This window comes from Eriocheir sinensis, chromosome 5 (genome assembly GCF_024679095.1).
Source record: "Eriocheir sinensis breed Jianghai 21 chromosome 5, ASM2467909v1, whole genome shotgun sequence".
Lineage (NCBI taxonomy): Eukaryota > Metazoa > Arthropoda > Malacostraca > Decapoda > Varunidae > Eriocheir > Eriocheir sinensis.
In genome coordinates, this window is record NC_066513.1 from 11404408 (window position 1) to 11419231 (window position 14824).

The following is a 14824-nucleotide window of genomic DNA, read 5'->3' on the forward strand; positions in this document are numbered from 1 at the left end:
ACGACATGCCCCAAGAACTTGATCCGAGGCTTTAAAAATTCACATTTGGTGATTCTGAGCTTTAATCCGACCTCTTGAAGTCTGTGTAGGACTGCTTTTAGTGTTTCCATGTGTGCATGCACGTCTTTACATGCTATGATGATGTCGTCTAAATACACATAGACAGAGTTGCCCAGCAAGTCACCAAAAATACTGTTCATTGTCCTTTGGAAGGTCAAGGGAGCTCCTTTGAGCCCGAACGGCATCCTCGTCCACTCATAGTGGCCATGAGGCGTGCTGAAAGCTGTTATTTCACGTGACTCGGGGGCCATGGGCAGTTGCCAGTAGCCACTGACCAGATCAAGACTCGTAAAGACTTTATTTCCTCTACCGAGACACATCAGAAGATCTCTAAGAACGGGAAGCGGAAAATGATCATCCACGGTCGCGGTGTTCACACGCCGGAAATCAATCACAGGACGATAAGAACCGTCTTTCTTAGGAACCAGAAACAAGGGTGAATTCCACGGGGAATTCGATTCTTTGATGACACCTTGTTCTAACATTTCAGAGATAAGTTGTTGTACCACCTCCCTCTGACTGTGGGGGAGCTTGTACGCATTGATATATACAGGATTTGTATTGGGTTTTAACTTAATCTGGTGTTCAGCACACTGCGTAACTCCAAGCGGCTCGCCTGGTAGAGCAAGCGCCCCCCGATAATGTTCCAGAAGCTGGACTAAGGTTGGCTTAATTTCGGAATAGTGTGCAACTTTTAGGAATGTCTCTAAATTAGCTGTGTCTTGTTCGGGAGAAACCTGACACGCCGAGGTTATGCCTGAGACTTGGGCTGAAGGGTATTCAGCTGGTTCCGGGGCGACATTTCTCCCATACACTAGACACTGGCATAATCTAACACCGTGTTTTAAGGATACAGGGGATCCAGACGTGTTTATTACCAATGCCTCTGCAAAACCTCCCTTCTTGACTGTCGCAAGAGTTACCTCCACCGTCACGCGGTGTATGTGAGGAGCTCCGTCGATACACACATCACTGCCCGTCGGAGGGGCGTTAGGCAAACGGATTTTAACAAGTTTTGCAGCACGATCCGGAACTATATGAGGACCTTCTACGACTGCCGTTACTGTCCGCCACAAGTCTGCAATGTTTTCGTGTGGTTTGACCGTAAGAGGTGACACTTGGGCGGTGGCAGTCCCTGAGTCTGTGGTGGGTTGGTCATTTTCCCCCTCTGAGGGTGGGATTACAGGTGACAGAGGCGATGGATTTACCATCCCCTGTATGCGTCGGCCTTGATACACGATCGCGTTGCTTTCAGGGTTTATGGTTATGTGCAGGTCTTTCATGGTGTTTAATCCTAAGATCCCATCCACAGGTAAAGCAAACCTGCTAGAGACATAAAAGAAATCTCGAAAGGGACGTACATTTTCATGTAAGCTGACTGTAAGTGGTACTCGCCCAAGGATTCCCAAAGTGGTGCCCGTTACGCCTACCACATTCAGGTCGTTCTCTTGAAGCGGCCAATTTTTCCCACTCGCCTGTCGTGTCAGTGACCTGTAAGCGGAGTCGGAGATGACATTGACTGTGGCACCTGTGTCAACCGCTAAGGTGAGTGAAATTTTGCCCACCTTGCAAGGGAGGGCAGTTATGCTTGTCCGTCCCAAGGCGGCAATGACGGAGTCAAGTTGTTCCCAATTAGTATTTTCCTTAAGGGACACTTGGATGTACGCCTCGGGGCTGTCACGAAGTCATGTCTTTTTATTCTGAGAAGAGGAGTGTGGTTTACTGTCCGCTGAGGACTTGTACTTCTGTTCCTCCTTGGCCTTTTGTATTGCAGAACAACTGTCTGAATCATGAAAACAATTCCCGTGGATATGGCAAAAGGCAACCTTCCGCTGATGGTTTGGCCTAGGGTTCCTGTGTGATGAATGATGCCCGCCCCTGTAACCTCCTGACCTCATATCTGAGCCCTGTCTTGAATGTGTTGATTCCCTACTTTTCGCGAAACAAGAATGTTCAGAATGTCCTGATTGCTTGCAAAAACTACAGGTGAGAGAGACCTTACTTTGAGCCTGCAATACTGCGGCTGTTGCGAGGAGATGCTGGTGAGGGTGTCCTTGAACCTTGAGTGGGTTGTAAGTATGCAGACGAACCCGGGGGTGAACGAATTCTGCGGCCTGTAATTGATAAATAATGAGTGCCTGAACATAAGATTACCTTAGTAAATTCACCGGTTGTGGTATCGTGTTCCGGTCCCTCTTCACTTGAAGGACGAGCCAACTGTTTAAAGGTGTCGCCGAGTTTAGCGAGTGTCTTTGTTCATACTATGGTGTAAATCATTTACAAAATAGGAGCATATTTTGATAGCTGTAAATATTAACCAATAAACGGAACGTGTATGAATTAATAGTTTGCGCCGAAACCCTAAAAAGGCAAGAAAGAATGGCTAGCAAAGTGCCTTTATAAACACTGTGGTATTTTAAGTGGGTATACCATTGAAGCTCACGTTTTCTCTCGAGCGGTGAAAAGAAAACGTAGGCAGGGCACACTGATGAAGATTAACTTTGATCAGGGAACTCACACTATACTCAATATACTCGCTAGCAAACAATAAGAAAGAATCAATATTGTATGCGAATGAACGTTACTCTCACAATTATGACTGATTAACAGTGTTAGGAACACAGAAATAAAAAAAATTCGTGCCTCTGCACGGAACAATAATGAAATAAGCCGAGTCGGCATATTTGGACAAGAAGGGAATATCCACAAATACTAAGATTGATCAGCTGATGTAGTGGAGAGGGCGACGGTTTGTGATGCCCTGGAGTACGTGCAGTCGTTGTAGGCGCGTCAGGAAACCTCGGCCGCGGCTACAGCGGCGGTGAGAGGTGAGGGATGGGCGGACATCAGAGGACTCAATGGAGGTTGAAAACTGCTGACCCAGCGAATTGAGCGGCAACAGTTGGGAGCTGGTACACTGTCGCCAGACGTATGATGGCCGCGGCGTTCTTGTTATAGTAAGAGATGGGCCGCGGTGGCAGAGAAGACGACTTGGGTGTGTAACCTCTTGAGAAGACGCCTTGCAGTCACCGGGAGATGTCCGCGGGTACCCTTGCTGACTGTTTGCCGGAAGAGGTTTGGGCCGATGCTCCCGGCAGCGGCGGGGCTGCCGCCAGCTGTGGAGCGAGGGGCATGTGGGGTGTTCCAAGGTCAGCGGGGCGTGCCTCCTCGTTGCTGGTGTGAATACTTCTGCCGTATCGGGGAGTGGCTTGCAGTGCTCGTAGCAGTGCTGGCTTGAAGCGGGGGAGCGGCTTGTAGATTGTGGCCCTCGCTTTCGGCTGCCTAGGCCTGTGGGTGTGCTCGGGGCTTGTAGGCTGGACGCCTGTAGAGTTGCTTGTAGCTGGTGTGCTCGAGGCTTGTAGGCTGGACGCCTGTAGAGTTGCTGCTGGTGTGCTCGAGGCTTGTAGGCTGGACGTCTGTAGAGTTGCTTGTAGCTGGTGTGCTCGAGGCTTATAGGCTGGACGCCTGTAGAGTTGCCTGTAGCTGGTGTGCTCGAGGCTTGTAGGCTGGACGCCTGTAGAGTTGCTTGTAGCTGGTGTGCTCGAGGCTTGTAGGCTGGACGCCTGTAGAGTTGCTTGTAGCTGGCGCCTTGTGAGTTGCCGCGGACGGCTGGTGCGTTGCCGCGGACGGCAGGTGCGTTGACTCCTTCTTCCCTTGTACGCCTGTCCCCGGAGTTTGTTGGTGAGTTCTCGTGGCTTGGAGCTTGGAGGAGAACGAGGTAGCGAAGGCACAGGCGTGGGGTGACCGCTGCCAACCAAATGTAACGGGCTTGTCGGGGGGCGTTTAAAGGGTGTTGATTAAGACTTCAGCTTCCTTAAGGCGAATTATATTCGTAGCCTTTATGTACAAGAAGCGTCGGAGCGAGAGCGACTGTCGTTGTGTGTCAGTCGGACTCTCGTGAAGGAGTGCCGAGTTACAGGTTGGAAAATAATTGTTACAATTGGTCACGTATGTCAAGGTGACCTCTGCGCACCATCGGAGTGCGAAGTATACAAAACGGAGACGGTAAACACTGACGGACTACATTTAGACCGGCAGCCCAGAGCGTTTTGGTCAAACGAAGCAGGTACCAATATCTGACTATTGGGCCTCGTAGGTCTTAAGTTAGCATATACAGATATGGATTTCTGGCGAGGACCCTCTGCTGCATGTAGCCCCTGTCACCCCCGAAAGGGCCCCAAAAAATACGCTAGATCAAACATTGTGGATACCAGGAAACTATTACACTAGGCTTACAAGCATATCATATGAAGTTTTATTTCGTGTTTCCCAGACATTCTACCTGCTGCATTTACCCCCCCAGACGCCCAAAAAGGGTCCCAAAAATTAAGCTAGATCAAACATGAAAGGTACTGCTTGAAATCAGTTTCATTCGAATAAGTAAATCCTACTGAGTAAGAAATGACCGATGCAAGACAAATTTTCCACTGCTAAGGGTCTCCCAGACACCCCCAAAATGTGGACCCTGGGGATCCACCCACTAAAATGAGCTGTATCAAACATTGAATGTACTACATAAGACTTGTTCTAAACAACAAAGCATATTCTACATTACAAGTAATGACTACTCCCAGACACACTCAACGCTGCATTTGACCCCCCAGACCCCCGAAAAGGGCCTCAAATTTTAGGCTAGATCAAACATGAAAGGTACTGCTTGAAATCAGTTTCATTCGAATAAGTAAATCCTACTGAGTAACAAATGACCGATGCAAGACAAATTTTCCGCTGCTAAGTGTCTCCCAGACACCCCCAAAATGTGGACCCTGGGAAGACAAGGACTTAGGCTAGGTTCTATCAGATCTAGTTTTAATTTAATTTGTCCTACGGCGATTATGTCAAAGTATTAGTGCAAGTTGGGCCTTATCGTTAGCAGTGTTGTCGTATTTCTGAAAGTGTAGTTACTTTACATTGTTCTATTATTGTAGGATTGTCAATTAATTACTATCAATTGATGTACTTATGATAACTTTCTAGGTTTGACCATATCCATAATAAACTGAGAAGTGTGTACTACGCAGTGGTTATCTGTCACTTCCTTGCCACACCTAAACGCGGCTCATCAACGCGTTTACATGGACTATCTATGTGCCTGCATTGCCACATGGCAAAAAATTAAGAAAAAGATGAGTGAAAAGTATAACCTGACTCAAACCTGTTTGGGAAATCACAATGTTATCCATCACAGTTAAGCAAAATGCCATGTTTGTTAGCTTAGGCCTAAGTATTTGTAGGTCTATCCTGATACACTGTGATACACTGTGTGTATTAGGGCCTGTTGTTCCAATGCCATTATAAGATTTATTTTCTGCTTGACTTAAAAGAGCTGGCGGGTGAGCGGCGGATGAGGTAGGTCTGCTATATACCGGTAGGCCTTATTACTGTAACATGCCAGGCTTATTGCTGGTCCTCGTCCTACAGCATCCATTGCCTTGGTTTACTCCCAATTAGCCCTATTTTAGTATACAGTTTAACTATGTATGAGTTTTATTGTTTGAGTTACAGGTAAAATTTCCATTCAAAACTGGTCAGGATTACTGGCTTCTGTGCACCAATAGGACATGATTTCCAAACTTTATTATTTCCAAACTTTTTTACCTTTCAGGCAGAATAAAGTAAAAAATTATTCCATGGATGAAGATACATGTACTGCCCATGAACATGAAAATGGTAACCCAGGTGCTTCAGACATGCAGGTAGGAATGAGCAAGTTCATTTTCCATTTAAACATTCAGATTGATACCTTTCAACCTGAAGATCACTTAACTCTTATCCTGAAGACGAATTGTCACTCCATTATGATTACATCATGTAATTTCAATTTCATGTAATTTCAATTACCAAGCTCCCTTTAATATTTCAGGAAGAAAACAGTCATACCATTAAGGAGGACAGTCCCCAGAACAATGACAATACAGAAGGGTCTAGTCAGGTAGATATCAATATTTTGTCATGACTTGCTATAATGATGCTGGCATGCGTTGTATTTCACTACAAGAGGCAGAACAGTACTCATTTAGCCAAGAATTAAAAAAAAAACCTTCATTACCTGACACTGTAGTTAAAATATTCTGTGTGCAGATGAAATTCTAGAGCCAACTATCAATTTTCCTTGTTAAATTTCAGGTTGGAACAAGATCACCTTATAGGGGTAGTGACAGCACACATGGTCCTGACAATGATATTGCTGCTACATCTAATGAGGTAACTGAAAATCATATTGATCAAGATGAAAACTTGTTCCTGCTAGTCAGCCCCTGTAAAGACGTGTTTGCTTAATACCGACTCATCAATCAGAAGACTTTTGCCATTTTTTTGTATAAATGGATAAACTAAACGTCTATGAATATCAAGTTAAATACCATTTTTACAATTATATATTTAGTTCATCATTACCTTTTCTTTTCAGGAACAGGCTACACCCATAATGGATGATGAAAACCCTCCAAATGTCTGCAACCCTCAAAGCCTTCAACTGATGTGCATGATTTGCCATAAGCAGGATGACAATCTCAAATCATTTGTATCTAGTACATGGGATACATTCAAAAGGGCGGCTGAATCAAGACTTATGCTAAAGAATGATCGATACAGGGAGACAACAACTGATGTAAGCTTGCTGGGAGAAATGCCTAATGATTGGTACCATTCAGCATGCTATAAAAATTACACAACCGTCAGGAAACCATCCACAGGTGTAAGAGAGAAACAGCCCATTAAGAAACCAGAGACGCGACGGCGAAGTTCGATGCCACCATCAGATGAACGAGGTCTATTGAAAGGTTCCTGTATCTTCTGCCCAGTGCAGCGGAAGACTATAAAAGGAAAAGTGGAGCCCTTGTCGGACTGTTCCACAGATGATGGCTGCAGAGCAATATTTGAAGTTGCTCCGAGAAGCAGCAATGATCGACTCAAATCAACTATCAGTACGCTCAGTCATTGGAAAGATCTTCAGGCCAAGGAAGCTCAATATCATAAGTCATGCCGTCGTGCCTACTTCAAAGAGGTTGACGGTACTACATCACAGCTTTCATTTTCAAATAGACAATTACATGCAAAGACATTTGACACAATATCTACACTAATTGAAGCAGAGGTCATTCAAAAGAAACGGGCAATGCTTGTAACTTCCACTCTTGAACTGTACAGAAGTGAGTACCTAAGTTTAGGTGGAACATCAGATGACTTCAAACGTTACACAGCACAAGCTTTTATGAAGAAGATCAAGGAAAGGTTCAAAGATCGGATTTCAATGTCAGTTTATGACCAAAGACGGGGCAATTTTCTGTACGATTCTACTCTGTCTGAGTGTGAAGCTAGAGCCAGAATCCATGATGATGATGAAAGGCACCTAGAAGTTATCCAGTCTGCAGCATTGTACCTTCGATCGGTGATACAGGAAATGCCGAAATGGAATACTCCAACGCCAACTTCAGTACAGACCCTGAAGGCTTCTTCACCCGATCTGCCAGAAGAAATTCTACTCTTTTACAAGACTCTCCTCTGTGGCCTTCGAGAACCAACCGGGGAAGGTAACAGGGAAGCTGTGGATAGAAAAGTCATGTCCATGTCATCCGATGCAGTCTACAATGCCTCGAGGGGAAGCGTTCGACCGTGGAAACACACTGTCATTGGGCTTGGGCTTGGTTCCTTAACGGGATCCAAACTGATCCTCAGGATATTGAACCGTTTGGGGAATGCCCTGAGTTACGATGAGGTCAAAGCGCTTGAAACCGAGTTCGCATACTCCAATGAAAGTAATGGCAAGGAGACTCCAGATGGCGTCAGGCTTAATTCCTCCCTTGGAACTGGCTTAGCATGGGATAATTACGATGTCAACATGGAGACCATTGATGGCAAAGACACCTTGCATGCCACTGTGGGGATATGCTACCAGAATGATGATACCACAAACAACCTGAACAATGCGATTCAAACAGTTACTAGTACAATTAGAGGGAGGAAAAGACGACAGTTCCGTGGTGAAGAGCGTGACATTGAACCCTACTACAAACAGCTGAAGAGAGCTCGATTTGATATCCATCCACAAGCTGACCATCATGACGAGAATGATACCAAAGATCGAGTCATCGACTTCCACTGGTTGCTACAGAATGAAATTGGCAAGCCATTGCCACTCTATCCAGGGTTTTTTTTCTCAATTCATCAATGATCCACTCCCACAGCAGACGATCTGGTATATGGAGCCTCTTCCAGCTGCACCAACTAGAAATGACGTAGTTCGAGAAACTATGAAAAGGTCCATGAAAGTTGCTGTGGAAACTCAACAGGAGTATGGCATAGTTACTTACGACCTGGCAGTGGCCATTAAGGCCTATTCAATACAAGCATTGGATGCCCCTCTCTTCGACAACCTCTTAGTTATGCTGGGGAACTTCCACCTAGAATTGGCTTTCTATGGAGCAGTTGGGACATTCCTGAATGATAGCGGAGCAGAGTACTTGCTGAACGAATCAGGGATACTGGCTGAAGGGTCACTGGTTGGTTTCATTCGTGGCAAGTTCTACAATCGGTGTGTCAGGATCCATGACATACTTGCTCTGGTCATGGAAATGAAATTGTACGCAAGCTTCTGGTCAACCCTCCCGCAGGATAGGAAGGATGCCATCGAAGAACTTCTTGCTGAGGTCCCCAGTGATCTCAAAGCCCAGGAGGAGTTTCTTGGCGCCCAACCTCTCTTTGCAGAGCATATGCAACAATATGAACAGTACTTCCAGAAAGTCCTGAATGGAGAACTTGGCCCAACTGCCCAATACTGGGCTATTTATGTGTACATGATCAACCGCGTGCACAGAGACCTAATGCGAGCCCTACGTACCAACAACGTTGAAGAGTACATTTCAGCACTGCCAGCCATCATTGACATTTTCTTTGCCTTGAATAGGACTAACTGTGTACGTTGGGGCGTGCTGTTTCTCAACCAGCTGGAGAGGGCACCACCTCAGGCCAAGACAGTACTCAAGGCTGGAGCATTTTCCATTCGACGAACTGGCAAGAACTTCTCTAGGTCAGCCATCGACTTGACACTGGAACAAACGGTCAACAGAGATGCAGCCTCACCCATGAGGGGCATTGTAGGGTTCCATCACTCTGTAAATGCCATAAGAAGATGGTGTATAACATCCACTCAGCGAGGAATGGCAGTGACCGAGTTGCGAAGTATGACTGGTTTAGAGATCGATGAACAGCCTGCATCACAGCTACGGCCCCGCAGAATTGAGAAAGACAGTACCCAGAGGAATACTTTGCTCAAAGTAGTGACAGAGTCATGCGACCCTTTCTCGGTACCAGCAACATCCTCTGCTTGTCTTCTAAATGTCGCCACAGGAAAGGCAGCATCAGCAGCAACACAGAAGTACTTGTTAGAGAGCCTGACTGAAGGTCATGAACGTCATATGAAGTTTCGAGAGGAATGCACGGCTGTCAAGGACAGGTTCTTAAAACCAATACCAAAGAGAAAAGTAGCTAATTTTGCCCAGGAAAACTCCAGAAAACACCAGACTGTCAGGGGCAAAACTTCTGAAAGCCTCAGAGACGCATTCATTCGCATCCTCGTCGCTGTGTCCCAGCAGACAAACTTTGACCTTCAGCATGTACTGAGCTTCCCCCTCACCAAATGGCCACTAGCAATTACTCACTCTGATGGATCAAGGATGACGACTAACAAAAGCAAGCTGCTGAAGAAGCTGGAGGAACTGCAGGATGGATTTACCCAGGAACAATTGCCCCTGATCAGCGTGACACTGATTGATGGAGGTCTGCTGATCCATTCATTCCTGTCCACCCTGGGACGTATTACCACCTATGGGAACTTGGCACGGTCGCTGCTGGCATCTGTCTGTTCTAGTCAAGGGAACGAAATCCACGTGGTGTTTGACACCTATCGCACTGATTCACTCAAGGAGAGTGAGAGGATGTTACGTGGAGCTGCAGACCAGCCCTATGTCATAAGTGGACCAGAGCAAACAGCTCGACAGAGTTGCCAAAAACTCTTGTTAAATGGTACCTTCAAGGATCAGCTAGCCCAATTCCTACTCAGAGAATGGCAGGAGGACAAGTACGGGGCTATCATAGCCAACAAAACGTTAGTTGTGTCCCATGGTGGCAACTGCGTCCGCCTTACCTTTGATGAGGACAGTCGAAAAATGAATGTGGAACATCCGCCCGAACTCCAAGGAGAGCATGAAGAAGCAGACACTTTGTTGGCATTCCATGCTGCATCAGGACTGACTGGAAATATTATAGTCAGAGCATCAGACACTGACGTGTTAGTCATTCTTCTTGGAATGCTTGGCAGGAATCTGGTGACCCCATCACCGTTAGACTTGCGGATCATAATGGACTGTGGGTCTGGAAATGACCGAAGGCACATTGACATCAGCGGCATAGCACTTGCTTTGGAATCGAAGCAAAAGGGATTAACAGCTGCTTTGCCAGGCCTGCACTCATTTACAGGCTGTGACTACACCACGGCGTTCTACAGGAAGGGAAAGGTCAAGCCTCTTGAAATCCTAGAGAAGGACTCTGAAGGTGGTCTGATCAACTTCTTCACCAAACTAGCATCCCCTGAGGAGCCAGACTTAGCGAAGGCTGAGGAGTTCGTCTGTCGATTATATGGATTCAAGGACACGAATGATGCAAATCAAGCCAGGCACATGAAATTGAGGCAGATGACTGGGAAAATCAATAAGGTAATGTGCTTACTGCAGTCTGCTGCCTTTGGCCTTGTGTTAAGAGTCTGCTGTCAGAGTCAATCGATTGTAATGGAATACTAATAAGAGTATTTTGTGTTTCAGGAAGATCCGATGGCCAACCTCAAGAAAGTAGACTGTGCCCTTCTGCCACCTTGTTCAAAAACGATTAAGAACAAACTGCAAAGGGCACACTACGTCAGTCTCATTTGGGGATCTGCTGACTCTGCAAATCCTGCAAATCAGCGGGATCCTCTAGAATACGGCTGGAAAGACAAGGATGGCTGCTACATTCTGACTGGTTCAGTGGTCCTCCCTATCCGGATAACCTATTCACAGTTGTAGAGGACCTACCAGCAGAGAATGAGAGTGGAGATCAGCTTGAAGACACTGACGTTGATGCAGAATTTGATGAACTGGATGATTCAGGTTCTGATGCAGCTTGGAGTGATGACTCTGACAATGATATAGATGCCTGAGCATCATAAATGTGTAAATTTGAAGATATGGCTCCCTATGACGGACAGTCGGGCACCCTATTTGTCTCTGTATTATTTTAGATTTGTTGCATTTGTCATTCAAGTGTTTTGTATTATTTTAGATTTGTTGCATTTGTCATTGAAGTGTTATTTCAATGTTTGATATGGCTCACTCTGACGGACATTCAGGTACCTTATTTTGTCATTGTATTATTTTAAGTTTGTCGCATTTGTCATTGCAGTGTTTCGATGTTTCATAAGGCTCAGTTTAGTTGGTAGATCCCCGGGGTCCACATTTTGGGGGTGTCTGGGAGACACTTAGCAGCGGAAAATTTGTCTTGCATCGGTCATTTGTTACTCAGTAGGATTTACTTATTCGAATGAAACTGATTTCAAGCAGTACCTTTCATGTTTGATCTAGCCTAAAATTTGAGGCCCTTTTCGGGGGTCTGGGGGGTCAAATGCAGCGATGAGTGTGTCTGGGAGTAGTCATTACTTGTAATGTAGAATATGCTTTGTTGTTTAGAACAAGTCTTATGTAGTACATTCAATGTTTGATACAGCTCATTTTAGTGGGTGGATCCCCAGGGTCCACATTTTGGGGGTGTCTGGGAGACCCTTAGCAGTGGAAAATTTGTCTTGCATCGGTCATTTCTTACTCAGTAGGATTTACTTATTCGAATGAAACTGATTTCAAGCAGTACCTTTCATGTTTGATCTAGCTTAATTTTTGGGACCCTTTTTGGGCGTCTGGGGGGGTAAATGCAGCAGGTAGAATGTCCGGGAAACACGAAATAAAACTTCATATGATATGCTTGTAAGCCTAGTGTAATAGTTTCCTGGTATCCACAATGTTTGATCTAGCGTATTTTTTTGGGCCCTTTCGGGGGTGACAGGGGCTACATGCAGCAGAGGGTCCTCGCCAGAAATCCATATCTGTATATGCTAACTTAAGACCTACGAGGCCCAATAGTCAGATATTGGTACCTGCTTCGTTTGACCAAAACGCTCTGGGCTGCCGCTCTAATTCCTATAAGGTGGCGTGATCTATCTGTCGTGGGTTTTTTCCATTGACAATTGTATGCCTAATTCGTGGTGATATTAAATAATAATAATAATACATTGATATCCTACTATAACATCGAAGGGTCTGCGGGAGAAACGAAGGGAAGGCAAGGTCTGCCTCGTGTCTTCCCTTATACCTTCGAGGAAAAATATGTTTATTTTCCAATTTTGGCGTGGCAAATAGTTGTGGTTGAGTTAAAACAACCTGGGAAAATATTTTCCCTAATTGGAAAGTCGTATATCATAGTTGCAGCGAATATGTTTGTCTTGTTTACAACAACAACAAGCGCCTTCAAAGCACAGAGAAACCAGCCAACAGGCGGGAACCTTCGTAGACCACATTCTCGAACGATTTATGTTTTTTCAAATTCTTTGTTTAATAGCTCATTTCAGTTAAGACATCTGGCTTTGCAAGTGCAAATAAAGAGTATCTTAGTAATTTACTGCATGTAAATAACGATTAATAATGGAAAACAAAACACATGACAGTAAATAATAACTTTAATAATGTTAGGCTACCCATGTTATTTATACATGCAACACATCAAAAGTCCTTATGTAAAGACACTTGCAGAGTCGCTTGTCACTTTATATACCTGAATGAGATTAAATATGAGTATCTGAGAGCCTATAGATCGTTCGAGTATGATCAGACTATACTGTTTAATATATTAAAGTTATTTCTTCGTGTCCTTGTATGATATATTAGAGATGCAAATCTTCTGTTTACGGTTCATATACGATGGTTTGAGGATTATCTCTGAAAATATAAAGTTGATCTTCACGCAATCACAAACTAACAACGCGCATGTGCCACAGACTTACATTTGTGCCACATCTACTTTCGGGAGTGGACAGACGGAATGAAAAGGACTATATTATGGCTGCAACAGCACTGTGTGTGTGTGTGTGTGCGCGCATTATATCTGGTAGGTGGAAAGTAGGCTGCCGTGTGTGTATGTGAATTATATCCTACTTTACCTTCTTGTGGTAAGGATTGAAGGCACGGACTGAGGCCGTGCCTACATTGTCGAAGGGAAGGTACGCAGCTCGACCTTCACGACTCTTAGTACGGGCCTAAGGCTCTTCGTCTCATCAGCTCTCCTCCTCATACTGAAAGTCTTCTACCTCTTAAATTCCGCCGCCATGTTGCCTCGCTTTCTTTCTTCCATCGATATTTTCATGCTGACTGCTCTTCTGAACTTGCTAACTGCATGCCACCCCCCTCCCGTCGCCTTGCCACACACGACTTTCTACTCAAGCTCATTCCTTACGCAAGAGTTAACCAGCAGCTTCACTCTTTCATCCCTCACGCTGGTAAACTGTGGAACAATCTTCCTTCATCTGTATTTCCTCCTGCCTACGACTTGAACTCTTTCAAGAGGAGGGTATCAGGACACCTCTCCTTCCAAAATTGACCTATCTTTCGGCCACTCCTCTAACTCTTTTTATGAGTAGTGAGTAGCGGGCTTTTTTTTAATATTTGTTACCTTTTTTATGCCCTCGAACTGACTCCTCTGCTGTAAAAATAAATAAATAAATAAATAAATCTAATACTTTTGAATCAATTCTTAACCAGAAGATTCAAAAGCACCTTTCCACTTATGATCTTCTATCTGATCGCCAGTATGGGTTCCGCAAGGGGCGTTCTACTGGCGATTTTCTTGCTCTCTTAACTGACCCTTGGTCATCCTCTCTTAGCCGTTCCGGTGAAACTTTCTCAGTTGCGCTTGACCCTTCTATCATTTCCGATTTTGGTAAAAGGAACTTTGAGTCCTTCTATGCCTCAAAAACCCAATTTCTCCACCTATCAACTCGACACAATCTTCCAAACACCTATCCCCTATTCTTCGATAAAATTCAGCTGTCACCTTCTCCAACACTAAATATCCTCGATCCGTCTATCCTTAGCTCAAAATCTCAACTGGAAACTTCACATCTCTCTCACTAAATCAGCTTTCTCGAGGTTGGGCTTTCTGTATCGTCTTCGCCAGTTCTTCTCCCCCGCACAGATGCTTTCCATTTATAGGGGCCTTGTCCGCCCTCGTATGGAGTATGCATCTCACGTGTGGTTCCCCTGGAATGATTACTGCTTCCAGGTTAGAGTCCCCTCTGTGTGTGCCCAGCGCATCACAGAGGTCTCTGGAATGGAGGTATACATTCCACGTACTTTCTCTACTCCTCATGCTAAAAAGCCTTGGTTTAATCACGCTTGTTCTCGTGCTGTCACAGATAGAGAGACAGCTCACAAAAGGTACCAGAGCCTTCGAACTCCCGCTAACCATGATCTTTACATTTACGCCCGGAATCGTGCCAAATATATTCTTCGACTTACCAAAAACTCCTTTACCCATAGCAAATGTGAACACCTTGTTTTCTCTTATTCTTCCAGAGACTTCTGGCATTTAGCCAAAAATATCTCCTCCAATTTCACTTTTTCCTCTTTCCCGCCTCTTCTTAACCCAGACGGCAGCACTGCCGTCTCATCTATCTCTAAGGCTGAACTCT

General features: G+C 45.1%; 1 protein-coding gene across 1 annotated transcript; it reads left to right on the plus strand.

The window, feature by feature from the left end:
- The first annotated feature begins 6197 nt into the window (after positions 1 to 6197).
- LOC126984298 (uncharacterized) lies at positions 6198 to 11042 on the plus strand. Its single transcript, XM_050837926.1, has 2 exons — positions 6198 to 6264; positions 6470 to 11042. The coding sequence occupies exon 2, from the start codon at positions 8121 to 8123 to the stop codon at positions 10854 to 10856; it is 2736 nt and encodes a 911-aa protein (XP_050693883.1). The 5' UTR covers positions 6198 to 6264; positions 6470 to 8120; the 3' UTR covers positions 10857 to 11042.
- Positions 11043 to 14824: the final 3782 nt, after the last annotated feature.